Source organism: Lepidothrix coronata, unplaced genomic scaffold (assembly GCF_001604755.1).
Source record: "Lepidothrix coronata isolate B3197 unplaced genomic scaffold, Lepidothrix_coronata-1.0 Scaffold86, whole genome shotgun sequence".
Classification (NCBI taxonomy): Eukaryota; Metazoa; Chordata; class Aves; order Passeriformes; family Pipridae; genus Lepidothrix; species Lepidothrix coronata.
In genome coordinates this window covers 750,879-771,291 of record NW_016690266.1, presented here as the reverse complement: position 1 = coordinate 771,291, position 20,413 = coordinate 750,879, and the positions used below count along the sequence as shown (strand labels likewise).

The following is a 20,413-nucleotide window of genomic DNA, read 5'->3' as shown; positions in this document are numbered from 1 at the left end:
AATGTGTAGGTTTCATGTAGGTTTAACAGCCAATCAAAACTCACGTTTAATCAGACATGCAAGGTAGAGATCGGGGGAATGAATGATAAAGAACCACCTCAGCTGCTGTTTGCTCTAAATTCAGATCGGCACTGAAGTTGTGATGACAACAACCTCTTTTGCACTAGGGCAACATGCTGGGATTTTGCACTTTGTCCCAAATACTTACAGTTTATTTTCCCAAACTAATCTCTACAGATTAAGAGCACTGACAGATTTTTAAATTTTGATGAGATTTGTGTATCTCTAAGTAGTTTAAATTCCATTTGTTCACATGACAACTGGCTAAGTAAGTGTGTGTAACTTGTAACAGAAATGTTCTTTGTGGAGTAAATGTTCAACTTTTCTCCCTCTACCACATATCCTGGGAAGGACTCTCATGTGTGCCATTACTGTTGCTGTCAGTTGACATGAATGGAGCTGCCAGTGTTCACTTTTACACATCAGGACACAATCATGCTTTCCAGGCCAGGGTGCAATTACATTTCATCCCAGTTGGTTTTCTCTCTGTTTTAGTCTCTCTCTCAGTGAGAGGTGCTGAGCACTGCCTACACACTCTGCTCTGGAGACTTAACATGAATTTTCCTTCCTTTGTTGTCTCTGAGATGATTTCTGAATTTACTTCTTGCACACTCTCTAGATCCCTTTTTCTCTCCCTCATCCTCATTCATATTTTACTGCTGCCTCATGGCTATATATATATGTAAAGCAAAGTTCACTACACTGCTGTTCCAGTCTCTGCTTGCTCTTCTCTTGTGCAGTCTGCATCAACAAAATCAACACGTCCTTGAGCTGGATCCTGGGACAACACAGTCCATGGCTATGTCTGCTGTCACTGCCAGTGCATTTCCTGCTTCCCACTTAGCAACAGAAGGTGCTTTATTTAGCATTCCTCATTCAGAAGAACTGTAAATAGGTCACAGAAAATTAGCTTCCCACCTTGTTTCTGGTAAGTATCTTATGATCAAACAGAGTATTCAGTGAAGTTTCTTACCTGCAAGTGATACCTACTTTTTGACAGGTCCTATAAATACAAACAATCTTATAGAAAGAAACCAGGATGATTTAGCCTTTTGTGTCTAATTCTCACATAAGGTACTGTACGAATGGAATTTTTTTTGTAGCAGTAGTAGGCAGCAGAAGAATGAAAGTATCACTTCATCTGACATGCCTGGGGGTTAGAGAGATGAGAAAAGATCTCCTTGAAGCTGGATTGTCACTATTTAGGAAAGTAAAATTCATCTCTCTTTCTCCATTTTTAATTGGCATTTAAGTCTGCAAAAAGTTATAGATTATCTGATATCCTGGCAACCAAAATCAATGTTGCAGATCACAAACCTCAAAACACTTGATCATAACTTCAATTGCTAATTCTCTGTCATCCAGTATAACTGGGATGTTGGGGAGGACAGCAGTACAACGCTGAATCCAGGACAGTACAGTGCCTCCTGCCATGTGCACTAACAAAAGGAGGTACGAGCTGTACCAATCCGAGTGTGATGTTAGAATATGCCTGAATATCTTCTCCACAGTGCACAGAACCTACATTTCTTGTTTGTTCTTCCTCTGAACCTCTCCCTGGTTGTATTTCCCACCCAGTTCCCCTCTCAGGCTCTGCAGCACAATGCACTGTGTTGCTTTTCTTTGCCCCTGCCTGTGCTCCCCATCTCCTGCTCGCTCCCATCCCCTTGCTTTGGGCTCCCCAGGGTACAGCTGCAGATGTGAGGGAGACACATGCTCCTTCTGGCCTGCCCTGAGCTGCCTGGGCACAAGCCAGCTCTGCTCAGGGAGCTTGGTGGCTAAGTTGGCAGAGGTGTGAGCCCAAACCATACCCCACAGATTTAACTTATAATTCCCCTTCAGTCAGGGACTAATGACATCTCACTCTTGCCTCAGACATCCTCCTGCTTCATTAAATCCAAAAAGCCCTTAAGAACAAACCAGTGAGTCAAGGAAACAGGTGTGTCTCGTCTGAAGGCAAAAACCGGGTGCTGCGGGTCAGTAAATCCTTCCTCTGATGAACAGGTCTGAAAGGCAGTCTTGTCCATTTAGTGATCATCTCCTGGGAGTACAGACTGCACCTCCTCCCTATCTTCACAGCTGGGAACTCACTGTTCCAGGGCATGGAATAATAGCACCATTCTGTTTTGTTCTTACCTTTATGTCTAAGTGAGCCACTCTGCAATTGTGAAGGTACTGCAAGGCTTCCATTGTGTCTCTTATATAAAATGCCACTTTTTCCTCCATAAGTTCATCATGGTTCATCAGATAATCTAAGAGACGACCGTCATCCATCCTACAAACAAATCAAACCCTGCATATGAAAGATCACATGGTATCTCTAGGAACAGTTAATATTTGAAAACAAAGTTGAAATGGAAACTTCATGACCTAAAAATGGAGGAAACTACAATGCAAGATCTGATGAGTATTTAATGATCTCTCAAGATACCACAGGCCATGGTAGAATGATTAATCCTCAGTTGTTATCTCTGGTCCTTGACAAATTTAGCAACAGTCTTAAAGTAAACTCATTTGCTTAAGGATGGATTCAATAGACAGAGGCAATCCCTTTGAAAACAGAGCTTCTTAATTATTTGGATTCATCTATTTATTTATAGAGCTGGTTGCATAATGCAGAAAAAAAATCACTGACATTTTTAGCTGGTAATATATTCTGTGGGAAAACTAACCCAATAAAAGTTTTCCACCTAGTTTTATTCATCTGTACCAACAAATAATCAAATAGCCCAAATATACTTTGTTGACCACACTGTAACAAAGACTGTGGTTGTTACTTCTCCTTATAGATGCAAACATGGTTGCTACACAGGCCTTTTCACCAAGAAGTATTAGAATGATGTAGGCTTTATTCTAGCTGAAACATATTTATATAAAAATATATATTTACTTTAAAAGTGGACAAAACTGCCCAAATAAATCTAATGTTATTCAATGGGACAAACTAACTGTGGACACAATTATCCAAGCCTCACCACAGTAGAAAGCAGTTTTATTTGTCCCTCTGAATCTTATTTACTGTAAAGAAAAGGCAGTGGAAACTCTGCAGAAAATGGCTATTTTCATTTGACATCACAATAAATAAAAAGCAGATGACAAAATCTTTGCCCTATTGAACTCGGAGTGGGTGAATTTTATCCTTGGCTTTAATAGGGCTGTGATTCCTATCCAGACACTTGAATTGCAGCTCTGCATACTTACAGTTCCAAAACTAAGATGTAAGAAGTAGGAGACTCGTAGGTATCGTGGATAGTGATGTACTGAGGATGCGGTAAGTGCTGTAACAAAGCTGCTTCGTGTGCTGCCTGCTCTTTCTTTTTCATTTTTTTACTAATGAATTTCACAGCAACATCTTTCCGGGTGGCTTTGTGAACGCATTTCTTTACTATGGAGAATCGACCCCTGAAATGATAAAGAAAACAGAATAATGAAGTGGCCTCATGAATAAATCACGCCTAGTTTTCAGTGCAATAACAGAGTGATTTTCTAAGTGTTATTTCATTCATCACATTAATATTTCACAAGGAATCAGATTTAACAAGTTGTTCATAACCTTTTCCAACAAAGGCCCTCCGTCTTTTACCCTGGGTGTAGAGATTCTTTGGGGATTAGCAAACACTGAGAGCAAATGGTGTCACTTTGCTTTGTGCAGCCATGCTGATGTCCTCTAACAACCTCCCCTGGGTTCAATTTGCTGCCACTTTTACAGATTCTATACCTTTTTTTTTTTAGCTATGGGTCTCCCTTCTCCGGTTGCTTTATTAGAGAGACCAAACTTTCTCAGACAAGTAAAAGAACAGCCTTATTAAATAATCACTAACCTAAGATTTTGTCTCACCTTTTCAGATGCACAGTAAGAAATTAAGAAAAAAGCTGTCAGGAAAGCATTTAGGAAGCTCGTACAGACTAGTGCCTAGTACTGTTCCTGAAAGTAAAATACCCAGTGCTGAACTTGGGCTTTTACTGATACATCATTCTATTCTATACAGAGCCAGAATGACTCCTGTCCTTTCAGCCCAAGAATTACTGATCTCTGACCACTGAGCTGAAGAACTAACTGCATTAACCTGAATTGTTTGCATGCCCCTTATCTGTTGTCTGCACAGAGCACCAAGGGATGACAACATATGCAGCTCCTATTTAGGCTCCTGTTCAACTGACCCTCCTAATCAGCAAAGCTTTGGCGTGTGATTTAAGTCAGTCACATGCCCAAGTGCTTTGGCAAAATCAGTCTTTGAGGTTAAGCTTATCCAGAACCAGCAAATTGTCATGACTTCAAAAGATGACATCAAATCAGAGATGACAGAGGAGATACCAGCTTCCAGAGATTTGGCTGCCTAATAGTTCACTAGTTTGCCAAGTTGCAATCCTCAAATCAGAACTGACCTTGAAACCCAAAATTTAGTCAGTATGTTAATCAGTATCTAATGTGCAATGCTCTTTGAAAGGAGCAGCATTTTCAGGCTAACTACAAAAGAAACCTAAACTCTCCTCCAAGGAAAAAGCTTCAATCCATTGTTTGAGTGTTTTATTGCAGTGATAAGCAGGGTTAATATTACCTCCCAATCTCATGCAGCTCTGCATAAGCGAGGTCAAAGTTTTCCTTCCATGAAATAGTGGCACCATCGGCAGCAGAGTCTTTGAGAGAATAAAGAACATTCAGAAAGCATAAAGACAGTTTCCTGAGGAATATAAACAGCATATTTTAAAGTTATGTGGGACTATATTACTTAAAATAGGAAACATTGCCACTAAGAGTCCAGTTTCATACTGCTCAGGCACAGCTGCAGTGTGTTGGACCACTAAATGCCAGAGCTCGCCAAAGAGAGGTGTGGATAAGGTGGACTCAAATCTGTCCTTGCAATTTTGCGCTGAGAAGGGCCACACAGACAGTCTAAGGGCATGCGTGTAACTGGGAGACAGAGCTATGCTGTGTGAGCTCTTGTACCATCCAGCACAGGCTATCCAAGCCAGTCACAGACCTGGTTACACACTGGAGCTGCTAAAACATGGGGGAATGTGGGGTCTGCTCACAGCACTGTTCTGAGTGAGCTGTACCCCAAATTCCTGCAGCACTGAGCATTCCTATTCCAGCTGCATTGCTCAAGGGGGTATGTCCTGCAAGTGGAATTGCAGCCTTCCAGCGGGGCTGCCCAGCAGAAGCCTCTGGTGCAGCTGGCATTACTGGAAAAGCAGGGGAACACCAGCCAGGACACAGAGCCTGTTGTGCAGAGATAAAAACATGAAATAGTCTTGGGATACAAAGTTGGGACCTGCTAGGAAACTGAAACAGCTTTAATGGCAGAGGGCGGCTGTGAGCCTGGATGGAGGTGAAGACATGACAATGGTGGCAGGAGCTGGCTATTTCCCAGGCTTTTTCTTGTATTCCTACCAGGTCCAGGATCTGTGTTTTTATTGGGATCCATCAAAGCACACCATACAAATGGCACAGGTGAACTCCTGTGCACATCAGCCCCTCCTTGCCCTGCCCACTCACCATACTCCGGGAGCCTCACAAATTCAGATGGGTCGCTGGGCAAGCTGATCCCCCAGGGATTGCTGGCACTCACTCGAAACTGATACTGGCAGCCTGGGGCCAGGTCTTCAATGACGAGGTATGTGTCCAAAGTTGAGGCTACTGACTGCTGCCAGACCTGTGAGCCTGCATTTACCATAGGGAGAGAAGGAGAGCTGAAGGAAACAGTCTCACTGCCTGAATTTAGGGCAAAGACTTTGTCTGCCCAACACATCCTGGGTTTTAACCCTGAGACGTTAAAATCTACGGGGTTTTTAGGAGGCGATGTTACAGCAGACTGTTACACCAGAAATGGATCACAGGAAGCTATATTGTGTTGTAGCCACCTTCCCATCTGGCTAAATGATTGAAGAAGGAAATGCCCCTCAGTTGACTGATGGAAAAAGTGCAGCCCAGGGACAAGCTATCTCTCCAGCTGTGTGCTGGAGCTGTGTGCTGCAAGTGATGTCTCAGGGCAGCATGATAACACAGAAGTGGAGGGCTGATTTGATGACAACTCTGCCAAAAGAGAAACAGTAGCAGAAATATTGCAAAAAAAGCCCCAAAACCACGGTCAAAGGAGTCACAGATGAAGCTGAGATAGGGTGTCAGTGCAATCCAAATGCTTTTGCAGATGAAGATGTGGTGGTTACAGTGACAGCTGCAGCTGCAGGAGGAGAACCAGCTTTCTGAGGCTTAGTACAGGTATCTTGCAGATGAGCAGAATTGCAGCAAAGAAATGTGTGGCTCTCATGTGTTTCTGCTCCTATCAGAAACAAACCCAGCCATTGTCTAATGTATGGTATCCAAAGGAGCAATACTTCACTCATCTGTACAGGGTCACAGAACAGAAAAGGAACCCTGGGACACCAAGCCTTGTCACAGACTGTGATTTCTTTCAAGAATATATAAAATTTTATCTTTTGTAAATTCAGGGCCTTTTACCTTTATGTTATTTACCAAGACCCATATAGTTTGTGTGCACTGTGGACAAACTGTGATTGCCAAGTCTCACAAGGTCAAGTTGGTTTTACAGGGAAGAGTCAGTTTTACCTGTGGAGTGGGAAGAATACTGAAAACTAAAACCAGTGCTGTTTTTTTTTTGTTGCTGTTTGTTTTGGGGGCTGTTGTTAATAGAGGAACTTTTATTCTCTCACAAAAATGCCAGTTACACTGATGGCACAGTGAGGGCCAAAGGGAGAGTATTCGCTAAGAGAAAGCATTAATATGATGGAGTAATTAGGTTTGCACATTTATATGATGGAGTAATTAGGTTTGCACATTTTTGAAACACGAAGGGTTAAAACCAGAATCCATATACCTAAGACAAAATTTACTGCCCAGGAACCCTCACACTTTTGCAGAAAGAATGCAGAAGGAATGTTAATAATTTCAAATGCCCTTTTCAAGAGCCTGTGTATCTTGGGAAAACAGTGCATTTAATATCTACATAATTTTTCCGGGGAAAAGGATGGTTGTATTTAAGAACAAATGGATTTCAGAGCTGAGCTTAAAAAATATACAGGGATCTGCAACACTATCCAGATCAAAAAAATAATAAAGCTGATTTGTTTTTGGCATTCCTGGGAAGCACACACCAGAAAGGATGGATATCTTTCTACCTAGTGGTAGGATGCAAATGATAAAAGGATACCTCAGTGATGGGTATGTTTTAGCTTAGCACACTTTACTTGTCATAAGTGACTGGAGAAAACAGAAAGGTCTGTAACATATGAGAGATTGGACTGGATGATAGAAGGGCTTCTTTTGGCCTAAGACTTTGGGATCTGTAAGCTACGACTACTAGCACACCAGTGGTGGTAAAAATGCTTTTGGGACCTTTTGTGACATAAAGGAGACTTACTTTGTTCTCATTCTCTCAGCCAGAGGGCACAGCTCAAACCACTCACCTTCTTCTCTGTACTCCACAGTGTAGCCTGAAATGGTGCAATTGCCTGTACTGGATGGTGGGAGCCAGCGTAGAATCACAGAGGTGCAGCTTCTCTCCTGAGCAATAGGACGGTTTGGGGCAGCTGGGACACCTTGGGAAGAGAAAACAAGCACCAAGTCCAGCATCACATCAACAAGTGCTAGTGCTTTATTCTGAAGATCAGGTGCATCAGGTACATCGGGTCACTATGGAGCAGCTGCACCTTGTGGAGGGAGCACTGTGGTTTACTCTGGCACAGCCAGAGGAAAGGCAGTGTCACAATCCTGTTCACCTACCACTGAGGGGCTGGTACTTCCATATTAGCAGCCAGGAGAGAAGCCTTGCTGCATCAACATGGTCCCACAGTACTAGAGCATGGGGGGAATTTCTTCTTGCTCACAGCTGGTGGTCAGCTCACTGTGAGGCCTAGAGAGCTCCTGTAAGACCAGCCATGAGAATCGCCCCTGGAATGTAGAGGATCTGTTGGACTTCACTAAGTAGCAAGCTAGGTTTTGAGGGTGGGGAGTCCGTTGCCATTGAAGTGTCCAAAAATGACACAAGCAAGGCATTCAGAGCTCTTCTGTGCGTTTGAGGCTTTGTGTGCTTGGCAGCAGATTGACAAATGACCAGTAATTCTTCTGTGCTTTCCTTAGTGCTCCCTTCAGCACAGGAGTAGTTAGTGCAACCACTAACTCGCTTGGATAAATTGGGGAAATTATATCTCTAGGGCATCTGGTGAGGCCAAACAAATTGACTTCTAAATGCTCATGACACTGCTGCATCTGTAAGTCTCCAGTTAGACATTCTTCTCTGGACCCTCCCCTTCAAAACAGCAGGCACCTCTCATCTCTCATGCTATCAGATCCCAGAACATTACCTCCAAGCTGGAGGTAATGAGCATCAACTCCTTATGTCGTATTTATTACAATTAGATGGGTCACTAATTACAGTGCTGAGAATTCAGGCTTGGAGACGTCTCTAAGTTGAATCCTGCAGAACAGTTCACCCAGGCCAAATCCTTAATTCACCTCCTCTATCCCCTAGAGAGAGGTGGAGGCGGAAAATCGGTGTCACTGGATCCCAGGTCCCCCTGCTCCAGGCAGATTCTAAAGCCCAGAGCTTCCCGCAGTTAATTGGGGCGTCATCTCCCCAGGCACTCAGCAGCCCAAGGGAGCTGAGCTTCCCCTGGCCAACCTCACCAAGCCCCTGAGAACGGCGCTGTGAGCAGGATGCAGGAGCTGAACCAGTGCCAATGCATTTTCATTTCCCAGATGTGATGTTTATGATCAGCACAAATCATAAACAAGAACAAAGAACATGCAAAGCCTTCAGCCATCAGTGGGAGCTGTGGCTGAGGAATGGCTCTGTGATTTTAACATCTCAATTCACCTGGCACAGCTCCACATCCGGCTGCCTCTGCACTGGCTGTTCCTGTGTGCTCTCAGCCCCCACTAAGGGATCCTGTACAGGAAAAATCCCACATGTTAAGGTCAGATGCACTACCTTGGACTTTGATGGTTGCAGAGGTTGAGGCGGTTCCGTGTTCATTGGTTGCCACACAGGTGTATATACCACTGTCCTGAGGCATCAGGTTGCAGATCTTCAAGGTGAGCTCTCCAGACTCACTGTGGATGCAGGAAAGCCCCAATTATAAAGTGCTGCTTCACTTGCTAATGGTTTTTATACAGTTCCTGTCCTGCCTTATTACAAACACACAAATCTTGTTAACTTATTTGAAGGAACATCCCCCCAGCAATTTGGTACCTGAGTACAACCCCTCATATATCAGGATTAGGCTGTTAATTAAACCTTTGAGGAAAGCTTTGGTCCAAATTGCCTGCCAGGCAAATCTGCTTGTCTGTTATGGCCTCAGAGGAGGTGATGAAGGATCACTCAAGCAGCAAGCAAAGTTGAGGAGTTGAACATTTCCTATGCTTGTGCAGAGCTGGATGCTTAGACTCCATATATGTGGAAAGATCTCCTATCTCAGAATCTTTCCTATCTCAGGAGATGCTGAGCTGCTGTACCTCAGCAGTGTGTGCAGTGAAGTCCAACACACACCAGACAAACTGGGCTTCCTGCAGATGCAGAAAGCAGTCACACAGCACAGGGTGCCTGACATTTCTGGGGAGTTTCGGACCCCTGGAGCATGTGCCATTGATGTTATGTTGCTGCCAGGCCCCCATTCGGAAGGCTGGACATCTCATAAGAGCTGGGGATAAAGAGCACAGCGCCGAGTTCGTGAGAGACGCTCAGTCTTTGGGCCAATCTGAGAAAATAAACAGCTCTGCAGAGTCTAGTGAATTTATAGCAGGTCTGTTCATAGTCACTTTGGTTTGCACATTTCAGTCTTCAAACATGCAACTTGTGGGAGTTGGCCTGAATTAAAGGATTTTGCTTGTGTAACTGCTATAGCTGTACTGGAGACCCAGCTTAAAGCCAACAGTAAGTTCCCTTGATGGCAAAACTAGGCTAGTTCTCGAATGCTTAATCTGTCGGAAACTGCAGAAGGACATTGCTGGGATAACTGTCTGGACACTGCAGCTTTTGCTGGTCTGACTGTACTGGTTTAAAACAGGACAGAAATATCCTCTTTCCCTGCAATCCAGACACTCGTGCCAGCAAGATTTGTAAGAGGCACTGCTCCTCTGGGCCTCTCCTTGGCAGGCAGTGTCTTCACTGGAAAACGTATATGAGTAACAAGACAATACAAGTGCTGATAGTGCACAGGGAGCCAACGCACAGACAGAGGACTGTGATGAAAACCAGAACCCTGTATGGAAAAATCCCCCCATCCTAACCCCAGCCAGAGCCTGAAGATAAGGCACTAGCGATCTACTAAGTAATGGCTAAAGACAATTTCTGATGCTCTGGGGCAGTCACATAAGCAAATGGTCTCTGAAGAAAGCTCCTGATCATATTTAATTTTTTTTTTATTGAACATGTAAAATCCCTTCTCTCTTAGTGTTCATTTTTCACTTTCAGTGGCTTTGTACTTCCTGGATTCATTTCAGCCTGAGCCAGAAGTGCTGAAAAGTTCAAATGAAAGATTGCCTCCTGGAGATTTCCACTGCAGTTTGGCCCAAATTGCTTATATAAGCTTATATAAGCTGCAGATGAGCATCCAGCATCAGGCTGTTACCTGACCTGAATTCAACTCCAGATCTTTCTGAATCTTCCCAATGCTTATTGTAAAGATAGTTTTCCTCCTCCCTAGCCAAGCTGGAAACATCACGACAAGCATCTTTCTGACCAAGCACAGCCAGATGTAGCCTTCCTAGGAGCACATGTGGGCTTTTTTAGGAACAGCTGAGGAAATGCTCAGGAAAACTGCAGGAGTTGCCACCTCTGCCCATAAGATGAGAAAATGCCCAATAATAAGAGTATTGCAAGCTGGTGGGGGCTTGCTCTGCTTGAGTCCCAAAGGTGAGCATGGCATCAAAGTCAAGCAGAGAAGCCCTAGCAATGCAGAAGCAATATTAGCCAAACTAGCAGGCTGTAAGCATTCTGGCTTCTGGCTTGCAGCTGGCTCAGGAGGTCAACAGGAGCAAGCTCACATCTGCCAGCAGCACACTCAGCTCAGGAAACCATAGGGCTACCTGAGCCCCAAAGTCTGACCCTTTCTAGCCAATGTGTGGTGCACCCATGTGCCTGTACACCATGCCAGACTTGATTAACTGCATTTCTAATGAGTCTTGTAGCTGGGCTGGTGCCATATTTGAGTGGAACACGACCATCACGACCAGCTATGTTGGGATCCACAGGCAGGACCTTACCAGGATGACACTGTGTAACTGGCTGTGCTGTTGTCATTGTCAAGAATGTTTTGATCTGGTCCTTTCCAGGTTATAGTTGGTTTTGGTCGTCCACAGACTTTGCACTGCAGCATCACTGTGTCACCAAGTAGGCAAGTGATGTCCACTAATGGCACAAGAAACTCGGGAGCCACTGTAAAAAAAAAAACCAAGGGGACACACACATGACACCTTTTATCTACAGGTGAGGATGTCTAGAGTCACACAAGTCTAGAGGATACATTACAGGACTAACTATGGGATCTGGGTCCCAAACAGGTGGGGGTCCTGGGATTATTTTACCAAAACTCCCCTTCATTAAAAGCCAGCTGTCAACAGCTCAGAGAAGGAGGTAGTGGGAACTGTCCACCCTCAGCCCTGTGCCCTGGCAGGAGGATGAGACTTTGTGAGGGCAGGTTTGGAGGGTTCAGCCTCTCCCGTGGCCCTGGGCTGTCTGACTGAGCAGCCAGCAGGAAGCCCACTTTCCCTGGGGATTGAGCAGTGGAGAGCTGCCTTTGCTGCAAATGCTGCCTTTGCTGCAAATGCAGGGTGCAGAGCATGCTGTGGCACCAGAGTAAATCACAGCTGCTGCACAGCTGTACTTAACTCACCTTCTTGAATGAAATTGGGGTTGATTATCTGCAAAATACAAAGAGATAAAAGCATTTATTTTCTGGATGGTGACAAAGAAACATCTGATTTCACAAGGTGGTGAACCTGACCAGTACTGCAGAAGCACAGATCAGTGGCAACAAGTGCCTTCTAACAACCAGAAGGTGCAGCAAGCTTTACTGACAACAGAACAGGCCTGGGCACAGCTGGGAAAGTAAAGGAAAGCTATGGCTTCTTCAACTCTGATAAAACATCACAGGTAACAGGCAACAGCACCAAGGCTGAGGAGGGTGGACGTGTTTTCTCTTTGCCTGGGTGATAATGCTGAAGCCATCAACTCTTCTTCCCAACTCTTCTTGTGCTCCTCCCATGCCTGGCTCCAGACCTGTGTCGCACAGCACCTGCAGTCACCACATACCTGGGGCATGTCATGAATACTCTGGCCACTAACCAGGTTTGGGGAAATGTCTTTTAAATTCTGCTCAGCTTCAGGGAAAAAAAAAAAAAGTAAAGCACTAAACCAGAAATACTTCATTTTGCCCACTGGCAAGGATCAGTCCTGCAACAACTCTTGGTTTATCACAGTGAATAAAAATTCACTCATTTCACCGGACTGCTGGAAACTTTCCAACTCGAAACTGTGTTTGAATAACAAGGAATTATTTTATCTAACTAGTTAACTGATCAGGTTATCAAAGGCTTGAAAAGCTAGTCTCTCTGTGGTCTCTGTGTGCTAACTTTGTTTCCATGTAACCCTGGTAGCAAAGTAGGGAAAAGCAAAGACAATGCCACTAAGTTCTTACATGCAGAATCAACCCTACCTAAATTGTGGTTGCAACAGTATAGGGGTTTTAGCCTTCTTAACAGTTTTAATAATCTCGTAAGGCCTTGTTATTAAAATTCAAGCTAATAATTTCATATCAAGCACCAAAAAAACCCAGTGTGGTTTATCTCACCTTAAATACCTTTGTTACTATTTATTTCAGAGCTATTTTGGAAGATGCCAATGAAGCAGTGACCTAATTCGTGGCCTGACAAAACTGATGGGAAGTTTTTGCAGAGGCTCAGAAACCAGGCCATGAAATAGAAGCAAAAAACATTCAAAATAAGGTAGATGCATCTTCAAGATTTATATTTACATTTTGGCTTTATAAATAGTGTTCCAAGGTGAATGGCTCAGGGTGCCATTCAAGGAGGCACTTGGGCATATTCAGGTTCACTTTGGTTCCATAGCTCTTCTTTATAGCCCCAGGCAAAGCTGTGGTACCAGCACTGAGACCTCAGGCTCTGCTTTCCCCTATCACCACCACAAAGCCCAAATGAACCGGGCATAACATGGACTTGCCCCTCACAAATGTTCGTTTTTTTCCCCCACAGAAACATACTTGACATCAACAAATTCCTTTCCATTTGAGAGTGAGAGCTTCCTTTGTCCTAGCAATAGGCAGAATTTGATCCTTTGGGATACATCTCCAGAGAACAGAAGGCTCACAGAACCGGCTGAGACAACTAGTCATTGCCAGTGCTTTACACACGGCACTCCAGAAACGAGTGGAGGCTGCTGCTGGCTGGCAAAACGGGTCTCAGTCCCGACCACACAGCCAGTCAGTCTGTACCTGGTGGACAAAAGTGATGGTTTGGACTTCCACATACTCCCAAGAGTGTTGAGAGATTTTACACGCATCATTCCCAGCATCCTGGAAGGAGCAACCTCTATCTACATCCCTAGGGAAGACTTTTGGAGCACTATTATTATAATTAGAGCTTCTGATTTTTTTTAAAGTCATGTTTGGGGCATCTCTGCAGTGGGGAGGTCATGCCACCCTTGCAATGGAATGGCATGGTTTGGCTCAGCTGGCAGGAGCCTGAGCAGATGAGAGCCAGCCCAGCTCTTTGGGTCCTGAGTCAAGTCTTCCTCCTGCCTGCACCTCTTGGCCCTGGTTTCCCAGGCATTGGGAAGCACAAAGTCCCATGTGAAGGGTGCAGCTGGGCACGGATGCCAGGACATGAACCTCTGGCCAGCCAGCCCAGAAACCTCTGAAAGGGTGAGGGACTCAAAGGCAGCAACTGTTGTTCTACAGGGTCCAGAACTCACATATGGCCCCCAGGACCCTGCAGACGGGAAGAAATCAGGGCACAATGGGGTACTGGATGAAGAACATCCTCTCTCCCCTCTGTGCATGGGAAGAAAGAGAGATGGATCTCTATGATCAAGTTGTATTGCTCACACAAAACAGCAAAGAAAGAAAAAGCTGTTCTGTGGATACCATTGCTTGCCACTTTCCCTCACAGAGATGCCATCTACTTTTCAGCTGAGTAACCCCAGGCATCAGCTCATTTGCACATACATCTTCATTTTTGTAGTGTTTGGCTTAACTGAAATAGAGATCCATCCTCTAAAGCTCTCTCCTTCCTTCCCTGCAGCATGTACTAAATTCCCTTATTATTCACTGATCTCCATCCCTGTAGGATTAGAGATCAGGAGAAAGAAACACCCATAACACTTTATATTAATTTTATAACTCTAAAGGATTCATTAGAAGATGCAACTACAATGATGAATGTAATGAATATACCTACAAATAAAGAATTCTACATTTCTAGTGACATCCAAGGTACAATAATTTATAATAATTGCCTTACCAATGTTTTTTTCACCATGGGAATAGCAGAAATAAAATTATTACTGCTAGATAATATTGGAAGAGTTTGTGGGTAAAATTTACGTTTCCTCTCCTAAAACTTCATCTTTTAATTAATCAAATGTTACCTAACAAAACCCCCACAGCCACGTCACAGCTTTTGCCTGCTGTAAGCTTAGAAAAAAGTAAAAGTCTGTTTGCATGAGAATGTTTAAGTGCTACCAAAGCACATCACTTAATTAGGGAAGAGGATTTGGTCTGCTTTGAAGGAAGGGGTCAAATGATGGGGTGAGAAGGGCAGAAATGGGAAAGCAAAGGTTCACAGCCAGATCCACTGGTTCACACATTTGCTCCCAGGCCCTGGGGGTTTGCTGCCTCTCTCTGCAGGCCAGCCGGGTTTCCAGGCTATGGGTGGATAGCAGGAGAGAGCAGCCTCCAGAGTCCTTCTAGACTAAATGTGAGACCTTTGGAGACAATTTCTTCATTTGCCAAATAGGTTTTTAATTCCCATGGTTGGAGAGGGGGCTCCAGAGCGTGGCCTCACTGCCCTCAGAGGATGGGAACTCACATACTGCTCACACAGAGCCTCCTGCTGGTGCCAGGGCTGGTTTCCCTGGTGGATGCACTTGCCAAGTACCTCTTTAAAATGATGCTCTGTACAAAAAGCTATATGAAAAGATCTTAAAGTCCGTGGAAGTAACTTTTCACACTTTCTTCCTCTTTCTTCCTCAGGGATTTGCAGAGAGATGAAAGCCAGGCCAGGTTGCTCTGAAGAGCAGAAATCCCTGTGGGTAAGGGGCCAGATGGGCTTCTGGCAAGCAGGGTGAGATGCTGTGCACTGACATGGTGATTATGGGCAGGGGGTGCAGGTCCCCTGCAGCCACTGAGGCTCAAGGGGCCACCACATGCAGCTGCAGCACATGATGCTGCCAGGGATGTTTGCAGGGGCAACATGGTCGGCTCCAAATCCAGGTGACTTCTCCCTCAGAAAAAAGGATCTGAAAGACTGCCCTCTCCAGCACGTTTTCCCCCTTTTTAAAGCCCCTGCCTATCCTTGGGAGCTCCCACACAAGATGAAGGGCAGCAGTGGTGTTTGTGGGGATGCAGGAGTCCTGGCTTCTGGGCATCACTGCCTCAAGGAATGCCCTGCACTGCTTTAACAGGTGGAAAAAACCCTGCTGGATATGTGGCTTTTGTGGATTTTTACTTCTCTCTGAAAAGCAATATGAGGCTCAGTCCTGACAGCCATAACCTGGCCATGGGGCCATAAGCAGGGGAAGGTGGGCCAGGGTCTCATGCTGACAAAGGCTCCCTGAAGAAATCCCAGCAAACACCACCTGCCCCAGTGTGGCTGCCAGTCTGGCCTGTGAGCAAACAAACTCATGGGGATGGAACTACCCAACATGAAAACTTCTCACACCATCTTCAGTGTCAGTCCATACCATGCAAACACAAACCCTAAGGTATGAAACTTAGTTGGCAAGGCAGGTAGGAAACACAGCTTGCTCTTTTTTCTTGAAACAAAATTTTAATTGAAACGAGATAGATTTTTTTTTTTCCACTGGATGAAATACCTGTAGCTTCATCCAGCGTAGGTGAAAACTTGCAAGGCTCCCTGCACGGCCAGGAGAGTTTCTGTTTCCCATACAGTGAGAGCTGAAAATGGAAACCCTACACAAGGTGACAAAGGCAGAACATGAAAGAGCCTCTGCTCAAATGATGCGGGGTCTAACACTGATCAGGCAAAGACAGGCAGCTGGAGGGAGGGGTGTGAGATAAAGAAATGGGAGGATGTCTCAGGGTTATTCAATAAAAAGCCAGAAATAGACCTTCCTTCTCCCTCCTCCAGCCTGCATGGTTTCAGGACTCAAATCAAGAAAGGCACGAGATACGTACTTGAATGCCTTTGAGGACCTGCAGGGATCTAAGCGACTTAGATCTATGTGAATTAAGTGTAACTCAACAGTCAGGCTTTAGAAAAGCGGCATGGGTGCTTCATCCAACAACTCAGCATTCTGCAGTATTGGGCCACTTTTTTCCTCATTTGTTAAGCTCATGTTATAAAGACAGAAAGGCATCTGCAGCAGTAACTGCAAAGTCCCCTTCCAAAGTGACTCCAACTGCCCTAATTCTTAGCAAAAGCTGATCTTTCATTTGTGCACACATGCTTTATCTGGTGGGGAGTGAGAAGCCACTGGTCCTGAAATGCTCTGAAAGCACAGCTCGGCTGCCTGAGAGGGTTCTCACCTTGGCCAGGGTTTGCTTTTCCATTGCAGAGATGTCCTTGCCATTCCTACTCTGCTTCCCTGGAGGAGGCTTATGCCCAATTCAGACACACCAATGCACAAAAGGGTCTTGCAGATGCCTGTATTTTTCTGATGCCATGTTTCAATCCAATTTCAGAGGTGCATATCAAAACCAGGAGTGAGAACATTTCTTTTTCCCCCAAAGCATAAGGCTAGGCTGCAAACCAAGCCCTCTGAAACAAGACCTGTGCTTCATCTAAACAGCAGAGGGCATGTTTACTCCAAGACAAGCAGCTCAGCATTTTGTAAACACTTCATGGCACCTCTTGGTCACCGAGTTAAAATAAAATATTGACACATTTGCACATGCTGATAGTAGAGTCAGCATCATATTCCTTGCTCCCTTACTCAAAAAAAAAAATAATTAACGATTCCCAGAAATTAGTTACAGAGAAATTAAGCCAACTCCAATTTGTAGGAAAAGATCTATCACTCATCACTGACTAGGTCAACTTTTACTTTGACTTTTGGGGGTGACAAGCTCATGGTGTTACCAGCCTCCCCTTCCCCAAAAGAGAAACAAATTAACAAGAGGAAGTTCCTGATAAAATGAGCAAATAAGGATTCCATCACACATGGACAGGTGCCAGCAAAGAAAAAATATAATTTAAAATGGCATCTGGTGAAATGTCCCATGGCATCAGCCTTTTGGCAGGGATGGGGGATGCCTTCTGGCACCCAAGCATGGATGGGCTCAGCTACCTTTGAGACTGATGGAGAAGCCAAAAGGAATGGTGACTGCTGTACAGTCAGAAGACCTCTCATCCTCATCAGATTCCTGCTGCAAGGCCTTAATGGCTGGCTGCTTCCATGGCTGAGGCTGTTGGATGTCTCTGTACTCCAGGCACCACTTCATAGCACTGTACCCCTTCCTGCACGTGAAGTGTTACATCTTGCTTTTCCAAAAGCTAAACCACCATGTCTGTGCTGCCAGCTCAGGCTATGTCACACCTGGTGAGCCACCTTCCTGATCTGTCTCAACAATCCCTGGCCACTCAGGGCAGGGCAGCAGCACAGTGGTGTTGCCCATGGAGGCTGTCCCAGGGAAACATAGGGAGTTCTCAGGATTGTAATCATTCCCATTGTAATAACAGGCCAGGAAAGGCTTTCTTTCCAGTATTGTACAAGATTTGCCAAGAGAGTATGTTAGATCTGCTCTGGAGATGGACAACCTCAGGCAGGGGGTGAAGGTATTTGCCTAAAGCACTTGGGAATTCTTGGCCTGAGCTGAGTATTGACTTGGAGCCAATGCTGTATCCACCAAGCTGTTACTTACTCAACACAGTATTCATCCTTACAGGATGTTTCTTAGTGCTTATCTTGCTTTAAGTGTCTCTGAGTAGTTCTAAAACGCTAAAATGTCATTAACTGAAAAAAGCAGATTAAGAAGCCCAACATATGTACCTTGGCAACAGCCCAGCTCACTAATCTAATGATGGCATGTCCAGTGACTCAGGGCAGGCCTGGGTTTCATCTTTCCTAAGACAGAGGAACAAACACTACAGGCTCAGTGACAGACATGTGTCCACCAGCAGTACTTGTATCACGCTGCAGTTGGAGTCCTGCTGTGCAAAACAAGATGTGTGGGGTCCATCCCAAAGCCGGGAGAAGCTCCTGCTGGATTCAGTGAGATTTAGCTCAGTCAGACCTTCAGACTGCTGGAAGATCATTCACTTAGACAGGAGAGGTAGCCCAATGGGATCTGCACAGCTGACTTATGACCCCCTTAGCATTATCGAAACCCAATGAGACTTTACGACACAGAACTGTAGGACAATTAGTTGTGTCACTGTTCAGGACCCCAGACTCGGGTGTGGATGATATTTGCTGATTCACAAGGGCATACACCTTATTCCCAGAAGTGGAGATGTCTGTCTCTGTGCAATTAACTACAGACATGTGGAAAGGGAGTCTCCAATCTTCCTTAAATATAGGTTACTCCTATCACTCACGTGGCTACACATGTTCCTTAAGTGCCTGCTCCGACACTCACATATTTAATAGATGAGTTTGTGCCTTCTGTTTTGTGAAACTACAGCATAAAGCAGAAAACTAGAGGTAAAAATCAAACTTCATTTCCACCCTCATGCACTTTAATTACATATTAATAAACAAAGAGGAAAAAAAGCCAGTCATCAAGAGATACTATTTCTAGTTAAAGCTACAATGAATGGGAAGTTCTCCGAGGCCAGCATGTCCCTGTGTGGGTAAAACCCCAGTAATGGCATTTTTAGCTCCTTGAAGCAGTGTCACCCAGAATTTCAGTTTCCTGCTCTCGTGATGTATGTTTTCCACATTTCTTTTTGACTGTGTGTCCCCTTGAAACAAAGGCAAAGTGCTTCAGAAATCTGGAATCTCCTGAAAAGAATTTACTGTGGTATTTCATAAATAGCAAGCCAAGCAAGATCTGAAAAGCCACAGTACCTGAGGGACTTCATGGATACTATGACCAGCTTACCAACTTCTTACACAGTGAGTAGGTTGGAGGCAAATTGCACCGACACTTCCGTGTAATTAATAGGTCTGCTTTGCATTTAGAGACTGCTCTCTCTATTTCAGCACTGGGTGCACATTCTCATGCATAGTGGGAGGAAGAGGGATGTCAGGGGTGACAGTCCTATAGGAGAAGCCAGGTGACTTGCCCTGTTATTACCTGGCTGTAATGACAGCTACAGATGACTCCACCTTAATGACACAGGAAGGGCCTCATGCACCTGTGAATGTTGATGGCTGGGACACAGCTCTCCCAACAGCACTCCCAGTGTCTATAAAATCCATCATGAGCCTAGCCAAGTGTGAGGACAAGGTCTTCCCCCTCCTTGGGCAGGTGGTCATGTTTTCTCCAACTGCCCTGGGAGGTCACCAGTGGCTCTGCTGGGATGTACCATGCAGAGCAGGGAAAGGAAAACCAGGTGAGATGGTGATGTTCACTGCACACACAGGCTGGGGTGGAGGGGTAGCACAGCTGTTTAACAGTTATTTAAGCCTAGTACAAAAAGCCTAGAACACTGATGAAGCCCTGAACCAGGCTCAGGTGGTGGAAGTAGTTTGTCTTGCCTGTTTTAATGAGAAAAGACTTTGGCTTCCAAGGCTGTAATAAAGGTAATTTCTTGTAACACATTTGAAAAGGAGAATCAAAACACTCAAAATGAAAGAAAAGGGAGAACAACTATGGCTCCCAGTAGGTGAATACCCCAGACCTTTACAGACCAGACTTTCTCATGGCCTCTTCTAGGTCTTCATGAGTATTTATGAGCCTGTCCTTGCTTTGCTCACTCCAGATGATTTTGTTTAGTTTATACTGGATACCAGCAATCCCCTGCCCCAGGATTTCTTAGTCAGACCAACGAGCTGACCACACTCACTCCAGGCTGCAAATGTACTAAACCCAGCACAAGGCAAGGACTATGCTGCTCCTTGGAGGACAGTGTGACCTTAGCAAGTCACCCTCACAATTGTTCTCTTAATTTCTCTCCCTCTGCCATTTTAAACATTTGCTCAGCCCCAGAGAGTTCTTCTCAGAAGCCAATTTGAGCTTTCCAATCCATGAGGAA

At 44.8% G+C, this 20,413-nt stretch overlaps 1 protein-coding gene across 7 annotated transcripts in view; it reads right to left on the bottom strand.

The window, feature by feature from the left end:
• Positions 1-20,413, bottom strand: part of KALRN (kalirin, RhoGEF kinase) — a 515,157-nt gene that overhangs the window by 5,754 nt on the left and 488,990 nt on the right. For 5 of the 7 annotated variants that reach the window (XM_017820865.1, XM_017820852.1, XM_017820853.1 and 2 more), the window contains 8 exons: positions 11,911-11,938; positions 11,282-11,453; positions 9,009-9,130; positions 7,486-7,617; positions 5,558-5,722; positions 4,620-4,698; positions 3,262-3,462; positions 2,197-2,335 (listed from right to left, as the gene is read on the bottom strand). In XM_017820865.1, coding sequence (XP_017676354.1) covers positions 2,197-2,335; positions 3,262-3,462; positions 4,620-4,698; positions 5,558-5,722; positions 7,486-7,617; positions 9,009-9,130; positions 11,282-11,453; positions 11,911-11,938 — 1,038 coding nt within the window. Of the gene's footprint in view, positions 1-2,196; positions 2,336-3,261; positions 3,463-4,619; positions 4,699-5,557; positions 5,723-7,485; positions 7,618-9,008; positions 9,131-11,281; positions 11,454-11,910; positions 11,939-20,413 lie in introns of those variants that run through there. The other 2 variants (XR_001875782.1, XM_017820862.1) reach the window with 2 other exon arrangements.